General features: G+C 38.1%; 1 protein-coding gene across 1 annotated transcript in view; it reads right to left on the minus strand.

Annotated features, from left to right (window-relative positions):
• Positions 1-21,715, minus strand: part of KCNQ1 (potassium voltage-gated channel subfamily Q member 1) — a 328,812-nt gene that overhangs the window by 97,718 nt on the left and 209,379 nt on the right. The window contains exons 12-15 of the mRNA XM_048948648.1: positions 13,923-13,998; positions 6,339-6,433; positions 5,737-5,783; positions 4,336-4,397 (exon numbers count right to left, since the gene is read on the minus strand). Coding sequence (XP_048804605.1) covers positions 4,336-4,397; positions 5,737-5,783; positions 6,339-6,433; positions 13,923-13,998 — 280 coding nt within the window. The remainder of the gene's footprint in view (positions 1-4,335; positions 4,398-5,736; positions 5,784-6,338; positions 6,434-13,922; positions 13,999-21,715) is intronic.

Genomic DNA, 21,715 nt, shown 5'->3' on the forward strand with positions numbered 1-21,715 from the left:
CTGTTCCAGTGTCTCCCTCACAATAAAGAATTTCTAGAATATCTAGTCTAAATCTACTCTTTTCCAGTTTAAAACCATTTCCCCTTGTCCTGTCACTACTTGCTGTTACAAAAGGTTCATGGCAACCTTGTTAATACTGATATTGACGCTGCACTTACTGTCAGGTACAAGAGTAGTTCTGACCACATAGAAGGGAACACCTGGAGAATTGCTTTTGGATTCCTGTAACTATTCTTCAAAGGCAAATTTTAAAAAGCATCCAAATAACTGCAGAAGTTTAAGTGCCATTTTAAAACAACTCAGTGGAGAACCGAACTCAACTTTTCCTGCCCAGAAATAGATGATATCTGTTTTTTAAGTTCTGTTGGAAACCCAAAATGTGTTACTCCTGCTTCAGCAGGGCTTACTGACATCTGTGGGAGTCTGATATGTATGCACAACACACTGTTAAGAGTCCAGAGACAATCAATTTTGCCCTCACTGTGTACTCTGGATGATTTTCTACTGTGCCCTTGTGTAAAACTGAATTACCCAAGGGCAAATAAGCACTAAGCCCATCTGATTATCTGCAAAGTGCAAGCTGGGTCTGATATATCCAAATTAATGGCCAGCAGAAGGAACAGATCATCCCAAATAGCATTAGAGTCAATACAAAATTAAAGCAGTGAAATGAAGAGATATGGCACACAGAAGTTCTTGAGTGCACTGAGGACTTTTTTTCTGGATCGAGCTGCTAGGCACACCCTGCATTAAACCACTGGCATGCAGCGGTCTCTGCATATGGATTAGCAGTGGTGTGCTCACACAGCTGCACATATCTGGTAAACTGCTTTTGATTTTGATTTTGGTAGCAATCCAGCAGTGGCCAGGTTTCTTGAGGGTAGGCTGAACAGTCATTCACAGATGTTTCAGGATGAAAAAAAAAAAGAAGGCTGGTCACCGCAAATAAAATGATTTGTTGCTGCTGTAATCCTGCTTGGCTACATTCTCTGAGGGACCAGATAAGCGTTATCTACATGCCTGGACATGGACAGTTGCTATGTTAGCAGAGCTAGGAGCTCTGTCTGGGCACCGCACTGAGGCAGTTTGTGTCTTCTGGACCAAAGCTGGCTGCTGCCCAGACAGACTGAGGAGTGGGCAGAACCACCGCCTGCAACTGCCAGCACACAGCTCTGGCAATAAGCTTTTCAAAGAACACAGCACTTCACGCTTTTGCCTTTTTTAACTAACAGAAAACAGCAATGAAGTCTAAATATGCTGAGATTACAGACTGGATTTTGATTTTTTTTCTTTTTTTTTTTTTTCTTTTTTTTTTTTTTTCTCTCCAATCAAGGCATATCATGTTGTACCCCTTCTAGTTACATTCATAACGCCACCTTTGCAGCAGTTTGCCAAAACAAAACAAAAAAATCTACAGGAAGGAGTCTGCAAGTAGGTTCCTGCCACCTTGATTCATCCCCCTGGCATTTATGTATTAGGAAACCATCGCAAAATACATATATTGTACAAGGCCAACGTTCCAGTTGGTGTACAAGATTAATAGATCCTACATACAACAGTATATTGAGAGGATACTTATTTTCCTCAGAGATTATATATGTGCATATAAAAATATCCAATACTAGCGATACAGCTTCATGTTTCAGAGATTTAGAAAGAAGGAAATGGAATTGTTATTTTTGCTGAAAGTCTCCCTCCCTCCCTCAGATAAGCACAGCTCTAAATTTAAAAGAAGGCAAAACAATATATATATATTGCTGATTTCAATACATGGAAGTTCATATTTGTGCCATAAAGCATCATGATTCCTGTCAATTCACTTGTGTTTCAGCTTTATATTTTGAAAGTTTCCCTTTCAAGTGTTGCCTCCTGCATGGTGCCAGGCTTCAGAGCACATCTGCTTGTCTCACTATTACAAATAGAAAAGCTTTGCAAAAGTGGCATGATGTCACAGAAACACAATTCCATGCTCTTGAAGGCAGAATTAGCTTTATTTGTAACAGCTCCTCGAGTCAAAATGCACCTCCACAAAAGCCTACAGGAATGGATTTCAAATGAAACTGAATTCTGCCTCTGTGATATGCCCATAACAAACAGACCCTGTGCAGACAGTAGATGCACATAAGCAGAAACACTCAAATGGTTTAAAGACAGCACAGCATCACGTGGAAGCTTTCTGGAACAAACAATTTGTATTTGTGCACAACAATTGGAAATGGTTCACAGACAGCGTTGGACTCTTGGCGAAGCTCAGAGGAAGAGGTAGGCACAGACCAGCCCTGCTGAAGGTTTAGGCTGATCCCAAAAGGACTCAGAGAGCTGCCGATGGCCATTGTACAAGCCTGAGATATAGAAAGCTAATTTTATAATGTCTGAGAAGTCACAATGGCAGTTAGATGTTGCCTACACTATAGAAAATCTCTTTAAGAAGCCCAAAATTCAAAACTATTTCAAAACTAAAGAGAATGTAGCTAAACGTTTAAAATACATGGTCACCTTCAAAAACAGCTGATCTACATATCTTTTAGGCAGCACCTGGCTTGGGAAGGATTTAATTGTGTGATAAATCATCCCACGCACAGAATAGAGAAGGCCAGTCTTGGAGATCAAAAATCGAGCTCTGGCCGCTGCCTGCAGCTGCAGTAAAAATGTGATTTCAGCAGTGCCAGTGTGCTGACATGCACACTGCTGTTTGTCGACTCCAACTGAAATTCTCTATTTTTAGCCTTTCAGCTACTTTCAGATAAAATTCCTGCAGATAGGACTAGCTGTATAGGTCAGATAACATACAACTCTGAAACCACAGATGACCTCATGCAACTACAAAGAAAGGTCTGTTACTTAAAACAAGGCTAAAATTTAACCCAGCTATACTAAAATTAAACAGGGAGCATTTTACAGTCCCATTACAAGGCATAAAACAACAGTCACCATAAATTCACAGTGCATTTACTTGTAAAAAGAGTAATTAATAACCCCAAGTAGATTATCTCTGAGGCAGCACAACACCAACGCTTTCTCACGCTCGCTGGAGATTTTACAAACACCACTGAGAATCTATTTTAGCTGTCATCTGAGAATTGTTTGTCCAAACTGAAAAGTCATTGTTCTTTGTCACAATCCACAAGACACATTTTGTCATGTCCCACACTTCTAGCTGACATTAAGGAGATAAAATGAATAAACATAACTTGAACTTTCTGGAATGAGCATCCATTTGTAAGGATGCTTACTGACCACAGACCCAAACAAGCAGTCCACGGTGATTTTTCTCTGTCCAAAATGCACTGCACTTTCCTGTTTTCTTCTCCACTCTTCATGTTTGTTTCCCTATATATCAAAAGGCACCTGTTTCCTTCAAAATGCCATTCATTTCTGACAGATAGAAACATATTCATGAGTGCTATCATTCAAGTCTATCTTACGTATTTAAAGATAAATGTATATGGCAGAATGGATATATCTCACACTAGATACAATACAGATTGAGAGGATCAGTTTGCGCCCATTGCTCTGTTACACTCATAACTCTCTTTTGGTTTGCAGAATATTTGTCTGATATTTATTCACAACAAACACATCATGAAGGTATCACAGACTGCCAGTCGTAGCAGAAAGCTATTTTCCCCACAACATACTTAAAAAAATTCTACTTTTCTTTATCGCAACATAGACAAGCCCACCACCCCAGTTTTCCTCTTTTCTACCTTAAAGCAATGACATTGTCTCTACCTACCATCCAATCTTTCAAGCAGAACCAGCATTGAAATAAGGGGTCACATAGCACTTAACTGTTAATTTGCAATTACAGAATAAGTCTGATGTTTTCTGACTTCAAGTCACTTGAAAGGAGAAACTGTTTGTCACAGAGAATGAAAACCAGGACAGAATGAGGTTTGCTCTCACACTCTCTAAGGAATTGTAGGTGGAGTTATATAAACAACAAAGCAACGATCAAAGGGAAATCTTGGGACTGTAATATACCGAAGTATTAAAAGAACAGAGTCTTTTATCTGTCGTAGAGGAAGGAAGTAGAGCATTGAGACATGTGTAATAAATACAATTAAAAATCAAAAAACCAAGCAAGTCCTCAAAGAGACCGAAATCAATTAAAGTATGTTTGTTTTTTTTCTTCTTCCTTTCCTCCCCCCCCCCCCCCCCCCCCCCATCTGTTAAAAGAAGAAGAACGAACCAAAAATGCAATCTACAACAAAAATCACCTGGAAGAACCAGCCATTCAACTCTATTTTAAGCCGAGCTTTTCCCCTCGTCCTGTGAAAAAAGCTCTGTTCAATCACAGACCACACGTTTGTTCACTGCCAGCCTCAGACTTACCTTGTCCTCCACTCTGTTCAGCCTGGCACCAATCGTGTTATTCCCTCGATCTTTGCTTTTTTCTGTGAACAAGAAACATTTTCATATTAATGTATGGTGTTATAACAAAACATCAGTAAGCCACAACAGGGTATGTATAAGTAGCCCACCAACACAGTGTAACTGAACACCTCTACCAGGCTGGTAGTTTTATTTCTGAAAAGCAGCTTTTTGTTTCTTTTTATAGTGCAAGGCCCGAGCCACAGCTTTTAAGAGCTCTTAAGCTTAAGGCACTTTCAACCTTAGCTTTATGCTTTAGCCTGGGAGATCAAAACTGGTCCCAAGTTAGTTAACATTTTAATTACTGTTTAAAAGACAATTTGGCACTATGTGCAAAAAAGAAGTATGAGCAACGCACTTGGACAATGTTTTGTCTTTTTTTCTTTCTACATACTATACAGAAAAATAAACTTGAAAACAACAGTAACAGGGTTTGGATTAACCAGTCTTGCTGCTAAACAAACTTAATACTTTGGGTTCCTTTTCTACTTTCTTTTCAAAGATAACAAAGATGTATGTGAATATTACTGATTTCATAGGAACTCTGTATTTATAATACACCATTTTACTGGAAACAGGATGAATCCCAGAGAGATTAGAGTCATTATTTTGAAAAATCCAGTGAAAGTAGGTGCTATGGTTTAACCTGGCAGGTGGCTGAGCACCACGCAGTCGCTCACTCATTAAACCCCTTCCCAGCGGGATGGGTGAGAAAATTGAAAGGAAACAAACAACGAAGTAGAATTCATAGGTTGACATGAAACTATTTACTAAGAGGAAGAAATAAAATAAGGCAATAGCTATGCCAAATATACCTATATGAACATGATAACAAATGATGCACAAGCAATTGCTCACCACCTCCTGACTGATGCTAGGCTAAGCTCCTGCTCATCAGAAGAGCCAAAACTCCCACTCCCTTCAAAACACCTTCCACACAATGCCATCTAGTATGGAATACTCCTTTAGCCAATTTAAGTCTACTGTCTTAATTCCATTCCCTCTCAGCTCCTTATACCCTTCACTGAGAATGGCCTTGACTCTACAACATTGCTTAGCAGCAACTGTAAATATCAGCGTGTTATCAACACTGTCCTTCTCCTAGAACCAAAACACAGCATCGTACCATCGTACCACTCTGAAGAAAGTAATTCCACCTCAGCTGAAACTAAGACACCAGGTGCTTTAAATATCTAATTAAGAACAGCCCTATTTAAAAAGGTGTTGTTTAGGTACCTACAATATTTAGTTAGCTTCAGGTCACAACTTTTTAAAATTGTTGCAACAAAATCAAAAGTATTTTTAAAAGGATTTCCCACTAATTATATCTTCATAGAATAAAATTTAGACATATTAATTTACCTGAGACAGAAATGAAAAGAGATGGCTTCCCTATGCACTGATCCAACCTGTGAACAAAGAAGAAAAATTTTTAGCTTTTATCAAACTCAGGTGATAAAGTGATATCAATCTTCATTTTCTGGAGCTGAATGGGAGGAGACCTCTTCACAAACAAGCAATGTAGTTTGTACAGCAAATGAACCAGCATTAGACTTTAATGGTCTTCAGCTTTCTTTAGCAAAAGTGGAGTTTTACCGTGCCCACTGCTTTTTCACATGAACAGAATTGCTGTTTCCTCAATTTTTGGGTCTACTGTAGCTTACTTACAGCATCCACTTATTCTCTCTTTATTTGCTCTTAAGTGTAGTTCTACAAGAGCAGGCAATGTTATTTCACTCTGTACAAGCACATCAAGGGATTATGGCCTACAGTCAGAGTAAGCTTGGTCTGAGGCAATGCACACAAGTATAATCAAAACAGTAAGTCTCAGTTATCAGATTTTTAAGCTCTCTGCCTTCTTCATCTTCTGTAAAAACAACGCTTTATTTGAATGACGTTTCTGTATTCTGTGAATTTGCACAGTCTTAACAATACAGCATTTGTAATCCTATCAGTTGTTATACCTTCTCTGTAACTCCTTGATTCGCACCATCAGGTTGAGATGACCCTGGGAATACTGCTCAATAACATCTCGGACATCGTATGGCTTTCTAGCTTGCTGTAAAATAAAAATCAGAAACAGATCAGTAAGCTACAAAGATGTACAAATATTCCACATGAATGTAATTTATTTTCCAAAATCAAGAAGTAAATTCTTCTAAACCCATTTAACATTTTATTAAATTTCAGATAATTTGACCATTGTATGATCATATATTTATTGTGGAATAATTATGACAATTCTGATTAAATCCACCTTTTTTTTTTTTTTTTTGTGACTGCATGTCTACTTAACTTTTGGGAGATTATCCATTAAACTTGAGGCCAAGAAAGTATGTCTGCTACTTTGCTCAGAACCTTGTGGTCACACAGGAGCATCTTCTGGAAATCAGTTTTATACTCATCAGCTATTAGCCAGTAGAGAGCTCTTTTGCAGGTGCAAGCACTTATTCTCAGCCTGAGCTCTCAGTTCAGTTCATACTATGTGAACCTTAAACCACAGTATTGGTTGAAGGTGCATGACTGATTTCCTTTTGCAGAAAGCCTGGTTCAGCTTTCTAATCTACTGGGAAATATTGGGAAAAGACCGGGGCAAGAAACAATGTGAAAGAAAGCCCTGGGTTTGAAAATTGTATTTCATGTATGGGGAGATCTTAATCCAACCTATTAGTAATAAAAACGCTTTTGTGAGTTATTAAAGGCAAAGATCATTTTTTTCCAAGAAATATTGAGACTAACTGGGATGTAACTGAATGAACCTGTCAAAGTGTAGTAATAAACTCAAAATATCTTAATCCTACTATTAGAAACTGAAGCAGTGATGCTCTAACACAACAGAAGGACAGGAGTAGGGTCTAATCTTCCCACGTCAGACTGAATAGTAAGCAACACCTGACATTACAGAAGAACAGAACAGGCTAGAATGGAGTACAACAGAGTACAAGGTACAGTATTCAAGGTGAAGCCACACCAATGCTAAATATAGCAGGAGAATCACATATTGTAACTGGCTGGTTACACTGTGTTCAGCACACCCCAAAAAGCAGCTTTCTCTCTTGGCTTGCAGGCCCCATTTCTGACTCGTGTTGAGACTGCTGCCACCAGCACTTCAGGCCCCTTTCTGCTGAGCTGCTCTTCAGCCACTTGTCTCCCATCTGTGCATGTGTCTGTTGTCATTCCATCCCAAATGCAGCATTTGCATTTATGTTTGTTGAACTTCATGCCACTTCTGATTGTCCAAACAGTCAAAAGCACATCTTGGTTTACTATTGTCAGCAAATCTGCTGATGATGCAATCAACTCCAGCATCCAAATCACTGACAGCAATGTTGAACAGAACCATTCTTTGAACTGAGTCATGGGGAATACTGCTAGTGACCTGCCACCAGCCACATGTAGCTCCATTCGCTTCAGCTTTTTAAGTTCTGCCCTTCAGAGAGTTCATCACCCAGGGTAACATGAACCTGCTCACAGTAAGAACATTTGTCCAGAAGGATTCTGGGGATGGTATCAAAGGCCATACTGAAATCAAGAAAGATTAGATCCACTGCCTTCTCTTCATCTAAGCAGGTGACCCTGTCATAGAAGGATATCAAATTACTAAGGCAAGACTTTCCCTTCATGAACCCATGTTGATTATGCCTAAATGACAGCTTTGTTCTTTAATTGCCTTTCTGTAGCACCCAGGACATTTTTACGTATCTTTTCTGGGTACTGAACTAAGATTGACAGGTCTGTTGTTTCCTGAGTCTTCTTTTATGCCTATCTTGTGTACAGGGGTATAACATTGGCTAGCTTCCAGTCAGCAGAGACTCCCATGACCTACAGTAAACTGTTGAGAGGGTCCAGCTTTAACGTCTGCTAATTCCTTCAGTGCTGTGATATGAATCCTGTCAGGCCCCTTGGACTTACAAACACTCAATGGATACAACTGGTCTCTTACAATTTTGGTGGCTACAAATGGAGAGTCATTGCTCCCCGTGGACGCCTAAACCTAAACCCTCTACAGTCAATTGCCTGGGGACACTGCTAACTAGCTCCTTGAGTAGCTTAAAGTTTGCTCTCTTAAAATCCAAGGTGCCAACTCTGCTGACGTTTTTCCTCCCCACACTAAAAATGTTGAACTCAACTGTTTCATGATCACTGCTAAGAAAATGTTCAAGGTTAAATGAAAACCTGTTAATTCTCAACATCATCTCCATCAGCTGAAGTCATCCAAAAAACCGGACTGAAAATTTCAGGGCAGGCTCCAGTTAAATGTGGGGAAAACTTCCTATGATAAAAATGCATTGCAGTGCACTTCATTTCTTGAAGAAAACACTTTTTTGTATGTTTTGAAGGGGACAATTTCCTATTTATCAAGTTTAATATCTTTGCTTTATCACACTCCCTTGTTCAGGTAAATGAAATACTGGATAAGGACCAGATTAGAATGGCAGTCAGTCCATTTTACAATTAAATTACTTTTGACATCCAACTGTTGTCTTCAGATACTGCCTTAAGGAGTTTCAAAAACTGCACATCTTCTGAAGATCAATTGTTCTGCACCTAAATAATAGCTTTTGTTAGTCTCCTGTTACATTTTGCTCTTATTCCACCTGCTCTTAAAAAACCAGAGTTCACCACTTCATCTTTAAAACTCTCTCTTCATATATTTACTTTTTCAGTAAAATATCACTTCATTAAGCAAATTGCATTTCAGTCTGCCAGAATCTCAGAAACCAACTGCAAACCTTGGGCTCATGTGAGATACTGATTTGACCAAAGAGCACACAGGAGTTCCCAGGAAAGCCAAGTGCTTACACACGCTACAATCATAAACAACAGCCATAGAGAAAGAAGCCTGACCCAACAGTGGCATAAGCCCGAAGTCTTAGTCCTGTAAGTGTAGTACTATCAAAACAAACAAACAACCCCTGCTCCCCCCCCCCCCCCCAGAATCTTTACTATCTTCATGTGATAACCCAGCAAGGGACAGATCTGCAAGATCAGCTCGAAAACTTCAGGTTCAGTAAAGCACTTTAGCAGGAAGAAGCATGAAGAGCTTTATTCTGCCTTCCATACTCTGCAGCAGGAGTCTGATAGTAATTCTAAATAGGTTACTGTCTGGTTTCTGTTTACCATTTAACAAAAACTGAAAATGTGGAGTAAACATAATTTATGAATGAAGTTCAGTTTCCAAGTCTGATGGAATATTTAATAGTCAGTACTGATTATTCTGCAATTACTTCATAGTGAAAGCTGACCTTTCAAGAAAAAATACTCATGCTGCTGCTGTTGACAACAGAATTTGTTAGTTCTGTAAAAGGAAAAAAAAAACTACAGCAGACAATGAATGAGTATTGAAGGAAAACGTACAAGCCAGTCCCACATGTTTCCTTAGCTTCTTTCCTCTCCTTTATTCCTCTCCTAATCAACTTATGGTAAAGAATTTCCTAAGTGAGAAAGACTTTCTCTCATCATATATGAAAATTCGCACAAATCACCAATGCCAGCTCCAAATAAGAAATGCACACAAATGCCCACTGCTGTTCCCTTGTAGCTGCATTCAGAGAGAACTTTCCCAAGAGCCAGACCAGGGAGAGGGGAATCCCTGCAAGGGTATTTCTGGGAAATGTAACCAAGTAACAGTCAAATAAAATGGGCCTGGGATCCTTTGAAACAAGGACACTTTGAACTACATTGTTTGCTACAGCCCAGTGTGGAGATTAGGAAAGATTACACACATACAACTCATGATTCATACTGTGACAAACAAATTTCATATGGTGATGTGTCTAAATGCAAGATTTTCCAGTGAAATCATAACAAACCAGGCAACGGTTACTCATGTCAACTGGTGGAACTCCAAGCTGTATCTTTAGTTTATTCTATGTATAGAATACTTGCCATGGTGAAGAGCACAAAACAAATTAAAAGCATGTTTCAGAAGGGAACTAAAAAAAAATAAATGTTTATAGTTGACAATGGGAAATCAGATCAAATCCCTGGTCTCTGGGTCTTTTCTGGTGGATGACACAATTGTATCCATGTGCATAAGTCACAAAACATTTAGGAACTTTCCTAATTGGAAAATAAATGTTATTTACCCATGAACTCAACCAGTGGAAATATCTAACTGTGGTGATTTGCTTTCTGAAAAGCAAATCTAGAACGGAGATACTTGATTTAGACCTAACGTGAAATTTACTTTTGTGTAGGAGGCGGGGCACAAAGCCCAGGAAACCATTAATTTCTGTTTTCCCTATGATCTACGGAATCCTTTCATAACATTGAGCTGTTCATCCTCAGTGATGCACAAGAGTTGTGTTTACTACTAGTAGGCCTTTCCTACACAATTTGAATGAGTCCCACAGACTTTGCAAGCGTTACAGCTCATTTACAAGAGCATAAACGCATCCTTAAAAAGGGCATTAATTCTTCAAAATGTTATGCTGGGTTCCTACATGGGCATCATCATATGGACTGTATTCAGACCTAGACTTTAAAATACACCATAAATTTGTCCCCTTCTTTTAAAGAGGAAATGATTTGTATGTGTGATGCTTCACATAGTATTACTTTTCATGTCCTTTGAAATGCCTTTGTTTAGTTTCAATTTGTTTTTAATTACCATTTTTTTTTAAACAGGAAGTCCCTGCTTTCTAACTGACATTTGTCCTTGTGTTGTCATCACCACTTGTTATTGATTGAGGTCTTTAAAAAAACGTATCTGCACAAAATTAGACATACAGGTGTATCCTGCAAACAGCTGGTACAGTTTAAGAAGCATGCTGGGTTCATGCTGAGACCTATTTTGCAAAATTTTGCTCTTCCTTCCCTTCTTCTCATTCTTCCCCTTCCCAAAAACTTTGAAGGCATCTCTAGAAAATTATCCTTTTAAGTGCTGACCTTGCAATTAATTCTTCCAGCTTACTTTAAACATTAGCAGTCTAGTGAAAATATACATAATTTTTTCCATAGATAAGGGAAAAATCTGAATTTACTGTTAGGAAGCTACTTTTCACAAAGTTTCAAAGGCAAGTATCTGCCAGAAAACAGCTTCTATGTAGACCTTTGAAAGATTAAGTTTTCAAAATGCATATTCTGCTTTACCCTGATTTCAGGTATTGTGTAGGACTGGTTAACACAAAGTGTATACTTACGAAAATGTTTAAACATGTGCCAAGTAATTTCTTGTGATTATTTTATGAGCACATAATAGAACAAAGCAGATTTACAACATACATTTGAGGAAAGAATAATAAGAGTGGTTATCTCCTAATTACAGGAGAGGTTTCCAAAATCACCTCGTGGCTAGAATTTCAAGGTGATTTTGTGCATTAGGTTACTTAAGTGCTTTTGAAAACTGTACTTTTGGTGCTCTCCACATTTTTAAACTTGGTCATGACCTTGTATTCAGAAATTATGGAAAAGTATCAGGTATCTCCCTATTGGAAAACTCTACTTCCAACAGGAACAGAAGTATATCATTTCAACACAGTAGTGACGTCAGATATTTCACTTTATCTTAACTTAGATTGCTGGTTCATTACTAACAGCTCATATTAATAATTCAGGAAGCATAAGGACTACTAAAGAAGGATAAGAGACAACCTTGTTGAAGGGTTTTGTAGACAGCCAGGAAGAGGTCCTTTGCAGGTGAGAAAGTAAGAGCACAACTGAGAAACCAGCTTCGTAAATGGGACACTGAATACAAACAAGTTTTGAGTAGGAACTGAATAGTCCCATTCTATTCAGTGAAATGCTTTTTCAGCTTCTATCAAGTCATCTGCCGCAGGGGAGTTTCATTTATTTGCCAGGTGGATAATGTTGCACACAGTGTTCAGGCATTTTCTAAATCTGTTTTTGACAATCACCACCTGGGAGGTAGATATGTAATGTGTAGATTTCTTGTTTCTAAATAGCTTTGCTAATGCCATGGCAAATATTTTATGTTCTGAATTTATGGGAGTAATGATTCTGTAATTACCACAGACCAAAGAATCGCAATCAGTTTGCAGAATAAGAATAAACTGAAGTGTAATGAAATTGGCCACATTCGTGCTGTTTTTCATTGAATAGCAATGGACGCTTCACTGGAACGGGCCACATCCCTTTCCAAGTTACAAGTGCTGACCAGCCAGCACTAAGGAACTACAACAAAATAACTACAGAAATTATTTTCCAGTAGCCAGATTCCATGGCTTTCTTAACTTTAATCTAAGAAAAATGTTAGGCGAAATCTGCTAGCAGAAACTTTCTGAAAGTGTTCCCATCAAGAAAATCCCTATGGTGGGAGGTTTCAGCCTAAACAATCTGAATACTTTATCCACAACTGAATGAAATTTGGGGAAATATATGGCAACCTTAGCTATAAATTCACTCATCAATTTTGGGGAAAAAAAGATTCACAAAAGAAAATTACTAAAAAAATTCAGGTGATGGTTCTAAATATTGGAGCTGAAGTCAGAATCCAGGCTTTGAAGTAGCAGCAAGCAGCGGTTTATAGAAACAATGCATCCATGAATAGTTAATTACCATCATTTTTTAAATTCCTAAATGTTGTGCTCTTCATATATTTGAAGGACAAAAGATCCCTTCTCATCACAACCCTTTTTTTTGGTGTAGATTAAGGGAAAGCTTTTCAGTCTCTTCCATACAGTAGTGCCAAGTTTATGCTCAAGTATGTATGTGGGCAGTTAAGCTCTCCTCTTTCTTTGCATTTTCAGCTGTTGTGCCTGTTCTGTGGAGATTGTCCCTTATTAATTCATTTTAAGTCAAATTATCTATTTCTTATATACATGATATATTCACCTGGTTCAAATCAAGCTGAAGGCTATTGACACGTGTTTTCATGAGATTAACCAAATTGATTTTAAAACCACAAACATAGAAAGTTTGCAGCCAGAAATTTTCATTCGGACCAGGCAACCAAGTAAATTAGTTACTGCAAAACACTCATTATATTGCAATATCCCTGCAAGGGAAGAGAGGGAAGAGACACGCTGGAAATGTTTGTTGGTGGGGGTTACAGAAGAGAACAGACTGTCACAAGCTGTGAAGGAGGTGTGCAAGCATGCATTAGGGACAATTGAAAAGGATGCTAAAACCTTCCAATCCACTAGCAAATTTCCATTCCAGTTTCTTATCAGGACTTCAATATAATTGACTAAAAGACAGAAATAAGGCTGAGGTAGTATTTTAATCTCTAATCCTACTGACTCAGCATGACAGTAACATACAGCTCAGAATTAATGGAGACATATGAGAATGTTTGCACTGTGAGAAAGAGGCAGCGATAACGGAGGGTTAGAGGTCAAGTCCATTAGCAGAAAATAACATTTTAATTCAGACTGCATTTCAGGAGTTTAGCCTATTTTCAGTGTGTCCACAGTTGACTAGCCTGCTGCTAAACAACTACTCTATTCAAGTAGGGAGAGAATAGTGGGTGTAGCTCTCCATTACTGAAATGAATTGTGTCAGTCTCTCAAAGTTTCTAAAAGAAACAATGAAGCAGGAGAGTAAGAGGGCTTATTAGGAAAAGCAGCTTTCTATTCACTACTCACCTGAAACTTTTTCTTGGCCACAAAATACTGCATTCTTCGAATCACTTTAATTGCAGCACGGTGATGTTCTCTCAGCCTGAGGGAAAAACAAGGCAGGTGAGTGAGGTGAAGGAGCATCTCCTTCCAAATGGTGAAATAGCAGCCTTTAGTAAGGGCTTCACCAACATGTGGATGTGTGATGTAATGAGTAGCAATTCATCCAGTGTGTACAACACAGTACTATTTCGACCTTCCCCACCTCAAAGAATGCCATAAAAGTCAGGATTTTATCTGCCCCATGTTAGGTTTGCATACATGTCACAGCAAGAAGTGTTCACTTAACCTCTATGTCAAAACAATCCTCTACTCATCTTTCCCAATTCAGCCACGCACAGCTTTTGCACACAACTAGAATTCACGTTTTTCTTTTCCTGTCACTAAGTCTTGTACAATACATCCCTCCATGAAAATCATTTGGCTTTCAAAAATGATTTTAGAAATACTGAAGATTTTCAAGTAGTTGTCTGCTAAACAATCCAAATGATCCCGCAGTAGCTGAATGCAACCTCAGTATGCACATACATCCCCAAAGTGAACTGGAAGTGTACATAAATACAGACTAAGCCTGCAGGTCTTTAAACAAATGTATCTCCCTCTCATGCATATAAAAAAGATGACAACTGAAAAAAAAATAAATGGCTATTTGTACAACTTTTCATACTACCTGACAATATTATTTTTCAGAAGGAAATGTATGTATGAAAGAAACCTGTTTACTATAGGAACAGTCATTTGCCATCTTTCATAATTTTTAATGCTTGTAAGAAGGACAGTTTTTCTTCTTCTTAACAGTGCCAAATCTAATACATAAAATATCTGTTGATGACTTATTCTACTTGCTCACTCTATCACTATTCTCCAGATGCGCTAGAATGTCATTATTGGCAAGCATATGACAATGTTTACTTCTTTTCAGAAAGGCTGGAACCTCCAGTATTTTGAGTTTTCCTCCCAAGTAGACTTCCAGTGATGGCTTAAGCACAGGAGCAGACAAAGCAGAACTGGTTTTACTTAGATATTCCACGTGTTTTTCCTTCATACATTGTTAGTAACAAAGCTGATAGGTAGGAATATCCCTGTATTGAATATGTAAGTCTTGTAAAAGCTTGGCTATTTAGTATATTATAGCATGGTATTACCTAATTTGTTTTAGTTAACAGTCTGAACTATCAGTGAACATTCAGGTAACTCCTTAGGACAAACTTCTCTCAGCAAACAGAAATTTTGCATGTGCCAATGATGGACATCAGTCCTCTGAAAATATGGCAAGAGGAGCCTTTGTGAACACTCATACTTTTGAGTGGGAATGAGTGAGCTTTCTCCAAATGCAAAAGCCAAAACCAAGACTGAAATACATTCATTTCCTACATGTGCATACTGCCTCTCAGCTGGTGTCTAAATAAATAAAATAAAATAAAATAAAATAAAATAAAATAAAATAAAATAAAATAAAATAAACTGCTTCCTCCTGATACACTGTACGATAGGATAGCTTTTCAAACTAATAACATAAGCTTTTCAACGCAGGCCTGCTGTCCTCTACGTGCATTTACACAGAGTAATTGCACCTCAATGATTATGCATTGTTCCCCAAATCTGCAATTGGGTTTGTATGGGAGGCCCTTCCCTACTAATACTTACTGAAGGGTCTCACAGAGACTCTGTCCATGTCCCCTCTCATGCACACTTGACTGCAAGATTGTGGCTCATGTTATAAGAATGGGAATTCACTTATAAGTGGGCCAGCTGCCTTCTTGGATCCACTCCCAGTGAACTGAGTCAGCTCAATGCTAGTAAGTGGTATTCCCATTGCGAGAGCCCTTGCTGAATCACTGCTCAGGACAGGGACAACATACACAGAACCAGAAGGCAATAAGGAATTTATCTTTTTAAGTCCTACTTCACAGAGTTAGATCCAAAAAGATAAATGCTGCTGAATTTGGTATTAGGTATTAAAGTTGTGATAGCGTAACCTTCATGCAGGTCTGCATACATAAATGTACACACAACACCTTATGACAAATAGAAATACACTTCACTTGCAATAAAACTGCTTGTAGTGTTTTGTTTTATGCTTCATTTCCTCTGGGGTGTCCTTCACAGTCCATTATTTGTAAGGAAAATACTTTTCTGTGGGGCACACGGTCACCAGTAAAGTACACCAAATCCCTCATCCTCCGTCTCAATGCAGAGGATCATCTGTACGCAAGGCAGCAGGACAATAAAAATGAGATTCACCATTCAGTCACATAACAGTGCTACAAGACCAAAACGATTTTCCAATGCTGCAATTTTAAATCAATCCTTTTTCAGTGCTAACATGAACTTCAGTGCCAGGAATGGAAGTTAATATTTTGTTCCTTTACATTTCCAACTGCAATAGGAAACCTCACAGTAAACTTCTGCTTATGCCGTAAAATCTAATTCTGCCCAACAGGCTGTCCTGCTTCCCTGAGATTAAATGCTTCTGCAATGAGGGAAGGGAATAAAGCATTTAATTAGTAGCCAAGGTTATGATTCACAGTTGTTTGATCTCTTTTGCAAACTGGTAACAAATGCTTCAGTAAATTGAGAGCTTAAACATTAACTGGCAATATTTGTTTGTTCAGCCACTCGTGACATCTCTAAATTCTACTTACAAAATGACTGCCTGCAATCTGGAGGGACATACAGAGTCATTGTATGCGAAATAGCCACACAATGCATTATTATCCTCCAAGCAAGATCTTCATGAAGACTGTTTTATGTTACTGAATTTTAAAGGAGCGTGGAGGGAAATTACATCATCTGAGAGTGCTTCTAGGTGCAGGGGCAGCACACTTTCATGGTTCATGATCCACGGAGAAAGTGGGGGACATCCTCTGGAGAATTACTGCTGCACAGAACACATTTCCAATGGCAGTGCCAGGTGCATGTCACCTCCTTGTTCATGCTACAGCTGGGTCATCAGGAAGAACACTACTGTTCAAACGTTTAACCATAAGCCATAAGGCCAGAAACATCCACTGTCCTGTCTCAGACCAAGACCAACTGCTCCTTGTACACAGCTTACTGCACAGCCACTAACTGCCAATAGCTTTCACTGGCTGCCCATGAACTTCTGTTCAACATAAATATGACGTCAAGATAATCTTCAACACAGCATATACTACCCAACACTTCTAAAGGACTTAAAAAATTAATGAATAGAACTGCCAATGAAGCAAGAAAATTGTCAGAAGCCATAGGAATTATCTAGAAGTATTGCAAAAAATATTACAACTAAACAAAAACAGAAAGTCATCCTGGTAGTAGCAGGGTTGATAACTTCATACAAGCCCTAAATTATTCCTATTCTGACACTTAGAAACTAGGTTTGTTTTTTTCTGCGTACTGAAAAAGTAACCTGCTGCTGATGTGGTCACTCCGTGAAGTGTAAGAAATGAGGACAAAGGAAAAAACACAACAGGAAACATGCAACAAAAGGCAATGGGTGACTTGAGCATCTGCACTGTAAGAGAAAGCCTGACAAAATAAAATGACTAGAAATCATTAGTTTTTCTGCCTTCTTTTGTTGTTAGGTTACTAACCCTACCACAAACCATTTGGAAGAAACCTGATCACTTCATTAGTCCGTCAGAAATCTGGACTGGAATTTCAAATAATTTGGAAAACAAGCATGCTGAAGAACTTAAGGTACTTTTACAAACATACTTATTTGGTTGGAAAGTTATATATTTACAAATGCCCCAAACTATTGTAAAAGAGCCATTAGTATTGCAATGTTATTTATTTTTTACAACATATCCAAAACCTCAACACAGTCCCAAAGGTATGACTCATTCTACAGTCCTGCATTCACAGACAGCCACAGTGATGACCCTAGACTTCAGCCAGCATCCATCCTCATTGCAGGTTGCTGTCTCAAGTCTGCAAAGGGACCTGCAGGGGTTCCCCAGAAGAATGCTTATGGGGCCAACGCTGAGATTCCAAGAATGAATATTTTCTTCCTACAACACCAGCCAGGAAGTAAGCAGTTACACAGTTTGGCTGTTTCACATTTCAAGAAAAATTAAACTTTTTTTAAAATAAGAAGAAGCTTTATAAGATTAATCTCTAAAACGCACGGTTCTTTCATTAAAGAATAAAATAGGAAAAATATTTAGTAATTGGGTGTATTTATTGTTCTTACAATGATGCTGAATTTGATATCAAATCCTTAGTAATCCCATTACAAGTTTGGCCCCCTCCTCATCTTAGAAAGGTATTCTAACTATTGATTTAGTGCTAACAGAAATACTGAATCAACAATTCAGAGGAAAAGTGGTGCTAATTTCCCAATTAAAACACTTGTATTTTGTTCGCTTGTAAAACATCTCATTTTCAGGACCATAATGCCTGGCACAGACATCCCCGTGTACAAGGGCATCGATACCATCAGAGTTAAAAGGTCAACACTGCTCAGAATGAGTTTAACAAGAAGGAAAACTCAGGAGGAGAGAGCTACAATATCCTTTACAAATACTCTCTTCTCAGTAAACCCAACACTGATTTGAAGTCAAGCTCAGTTTTCAAATATATTTAAATTCTCTGCAGTCTTCTTAAATTTCTGACTAAAGACAGAGCTGAAGCATTAAGAACTATGGCTGCAGTTGGTTGCCTTTAAGTTTTTGGCACTAATCATTATTTAGACTTGAACTTTATCTTTAACACATCAGATTTTAATAATATTTTTTGCATGTGAACTGAAATCTTTTTCCATTCAGGCACTGAAAATTGTTCCTTGTAACAAAATCTGGTGGAAAAGATTCAGAGCAACTACGTTAGGCCATTTCATTAGTGCATTTAAGTCTAACAAAATCTTTCATCATTAGCTCTCTGGGGGCTTTTGGTATAGAATTTGCTGTGACACAAGGTTATTCTTGTCTTTTCACACGTTCTGTCATTCCCTACACATTACACTTGATGGGAGCCTCTGTTATTGGGCAACATTTTATATGTGACGAGTTGGAATGGATCAGGTTGCACTGATGTGCGTCTTGCAATAGGAAATGCTTGCTCACCATGCCCAGGAACAAAATCAGAATCACTGATAATTTCAAATAATGTGAGCTACCCAACTTCTTCTTGGATTTGGTACTAGAGCATGGTAACTGCTGTTTACTTGTGATGTGCTTCTGCAGCCATCATTCTACGTTTCTCAGGGGCTCCCAAAAAATAACCTTACCCATAGAATGATTCACAAGTAACACATCTTAAGGCCAAACTAGCAAAAGCTGCCCAAAACTGTTAGAAAAGAGCAAGGATACCAGAAGAGCAAACCAATTACAATTGCAAAGCATTATTAAATGAGCTTCAGCCAAGCTTAGTGTTTATATAAATGCTTCCATAACATTTTCAAATGTATGAATGTGTGTATTTTTAATGGACAAACATTTTTTTAACTAGATTTTGCCTTCTAGGGTTCCCATCTATCTTTGACAGTAAAATTAGAAACTATTAACAACATACATGAAATTAATTCAGGTATCTCCATAGTGCTTACTCTCCAGGGTATTCATAGGTTTAAATGCAAAAAGGATAAAGAAAGAAATGATATCATGCAGAAAACAAGGAGAATCACAAATAGCAGGTACAACACGTTTCAAACTTCTTTGGTCTTATAGGAAAAGGCATTCTGAGCAGGTAACCCAGTTACGACAGATCCAGTGCCTCTTATCATGCTTGCCAGTTGCTCATGAACAGATATGATTCCATTTGTTCATCTAAGCACTGAATAATTCAAACTTAGTAGCAAATGATTTCTACAAGGAATTTTGCATTAATAATTTAGAGAACAGGCTGTTTCAAGTGTCAAATTTTAAAAATGTGAGCTGCTTGACTTAAATGTACGTGTCTCCTAATATAATTGCTGATTCCTACTGAGGGGAATGTCAAGACTGACTTCACAAAGGAGATTCTCAGTGACTGTAAATGTATAAATTGTTCTTCAAGAATACTGTGCAACATCAAATTCTCTCTCTTGGTACACATTTCAGGCAGTAGATATTTTGGTTATTGAACATGAACATAGCCCCAGGGGAATTAATTGAATCTGAATTAACATTTCTAAGTTCCTCCCTTATACTGTATTCTCTGACTGTATTTGTGATTGGTCTTTGTTGCTGTGTTTCAATTTAAAATATGTCAGTGAAAGGCACATGCTGACTTCAGCAATGGAAGGCCTGGGAGGCGGCTGCCCAGAGGCAATGGGGAAATAGGAGAATGGGCGTTGTATGGAAAGGGGAGAACAAGCTGAAATGACTTGACCTGTATAAGGTACAAATGGTAACCTGAGACAGAGTGTGTCTGCAAAATACAGCTAATCAGTCTGGGCCTTTACAATATGCTCGTATCGAGGCAATCTAAAATGTGTTCTTAAATGTATGCCTGAAAAGGGAAAGAATCTTTGCTTTCCTGACCCAGAATTAACAGGAGTTACAAATGCCATGTGATCAGCAAGCAATGGCACATAGCACAGATGTTTTGGGATGTTGTTTTTCTCCTAGGGACCATCAGTCTCACAAGGAGTTTGGCTTCATAACTCATCCAGAGTATAAATACCCTAATATCTATACTGCTGCACAAAGACTCTATTGCTGTAACTCCAAGAGGAACATTTCACAACTGAATTTTCAAGAATGGTGTTCTGCAAAGCGTTCATGCTATACTGGAAGAGTGGACATGGAATAAGAAAGCACACCAAGAGTGCTGATACCATAGCCAATCTTCAGTCATTCCTCTACTCTTTAGCATGTTCAACAAACAAAAAACTCATTCCCAGCTACAGGAGAGGACTCAATAGCTGAACAGCATAGGATTTTGGCTGTAATTTCTTCAACTTCTTTTGTGTGAAATGGTCCAATACACAGTATTTCTAGAGCCAAGACAACTAGCTTTGGCACGAATAAAGAAGATCTTCAGGAATTTTTTTTTTCAGGAATAATGCTATGCAAGGATGATCAGACATAGCATCAGAGAGTTCATATGTGTTCTGCCAACTATATTAGCTAAGAAAATAACCCTTAGTATAGAAGTTTGTGTTCAAATCAGGTAAAAGTATGATATTTTTTGTACAGCCTAAGCAGACTCGATTGTTCATTTTCATTATTCTATTTTTCCTTATGACTTCTGTCAGGCTATGAAGAACTGCACAAAGGACATGGGAAAAAAAAAAAAAAAGGAAAATAAAATGATATTTGAAAGGGACTGAAATAATCTGTTTCACATAGTGGACAAATATAAAATCCCGTTTCCATTTTGCCAGAATTGTGTGTTATGTCCTTAATTTGGTGAATTCCCCACTATCTACTCGCAGTGAACATTTAGTTAGCTCTTCAATAGCTGCATCTTGCTGAGTCAGAACCTGAGGATTTTTTTTTAACTTGGTTTCAAGGCAAAAAAATGTGAAAGTAACTAGACACAAATGATATCACAGATGAATAAATAATGATGTATGGTGTTCCAGACATATTCTGACAAATTAAACGCCTTTTCTAAAGAAGCTGAATGTAGAACACAGTAGAGTTGGAGACCATGAGGAAAGTCACAAACATTATTATTTTGCAGCATCTAGTTAATAGCATCATTTTCCAGATAAAAAATATTTTTTGCAGAGCTTGTCATTCATGGCCCTAAATTATAGAAGGACTTAAATGGCTAAAATCAGCAATGCTGGGAAGAAATAACCATATTGCTTATGGTTGCCTATCTCCCTACTGTTGACCTATTAAATT

This window comes from Lagopus muta, chromosome 6, assembly GCF_023343835.1.
Source record: "Lagopus muta isolate bLagMut1 chromosome 6, bLagMut1 primary, whole genome shotgun sequence".
In the NCBI taxonomy this organism is placed as follows: Eukaryota; Metazoa; Chordata; class Aves; order Galliformes; family Phasianidae; genus Lagopus; species Lagopus muta.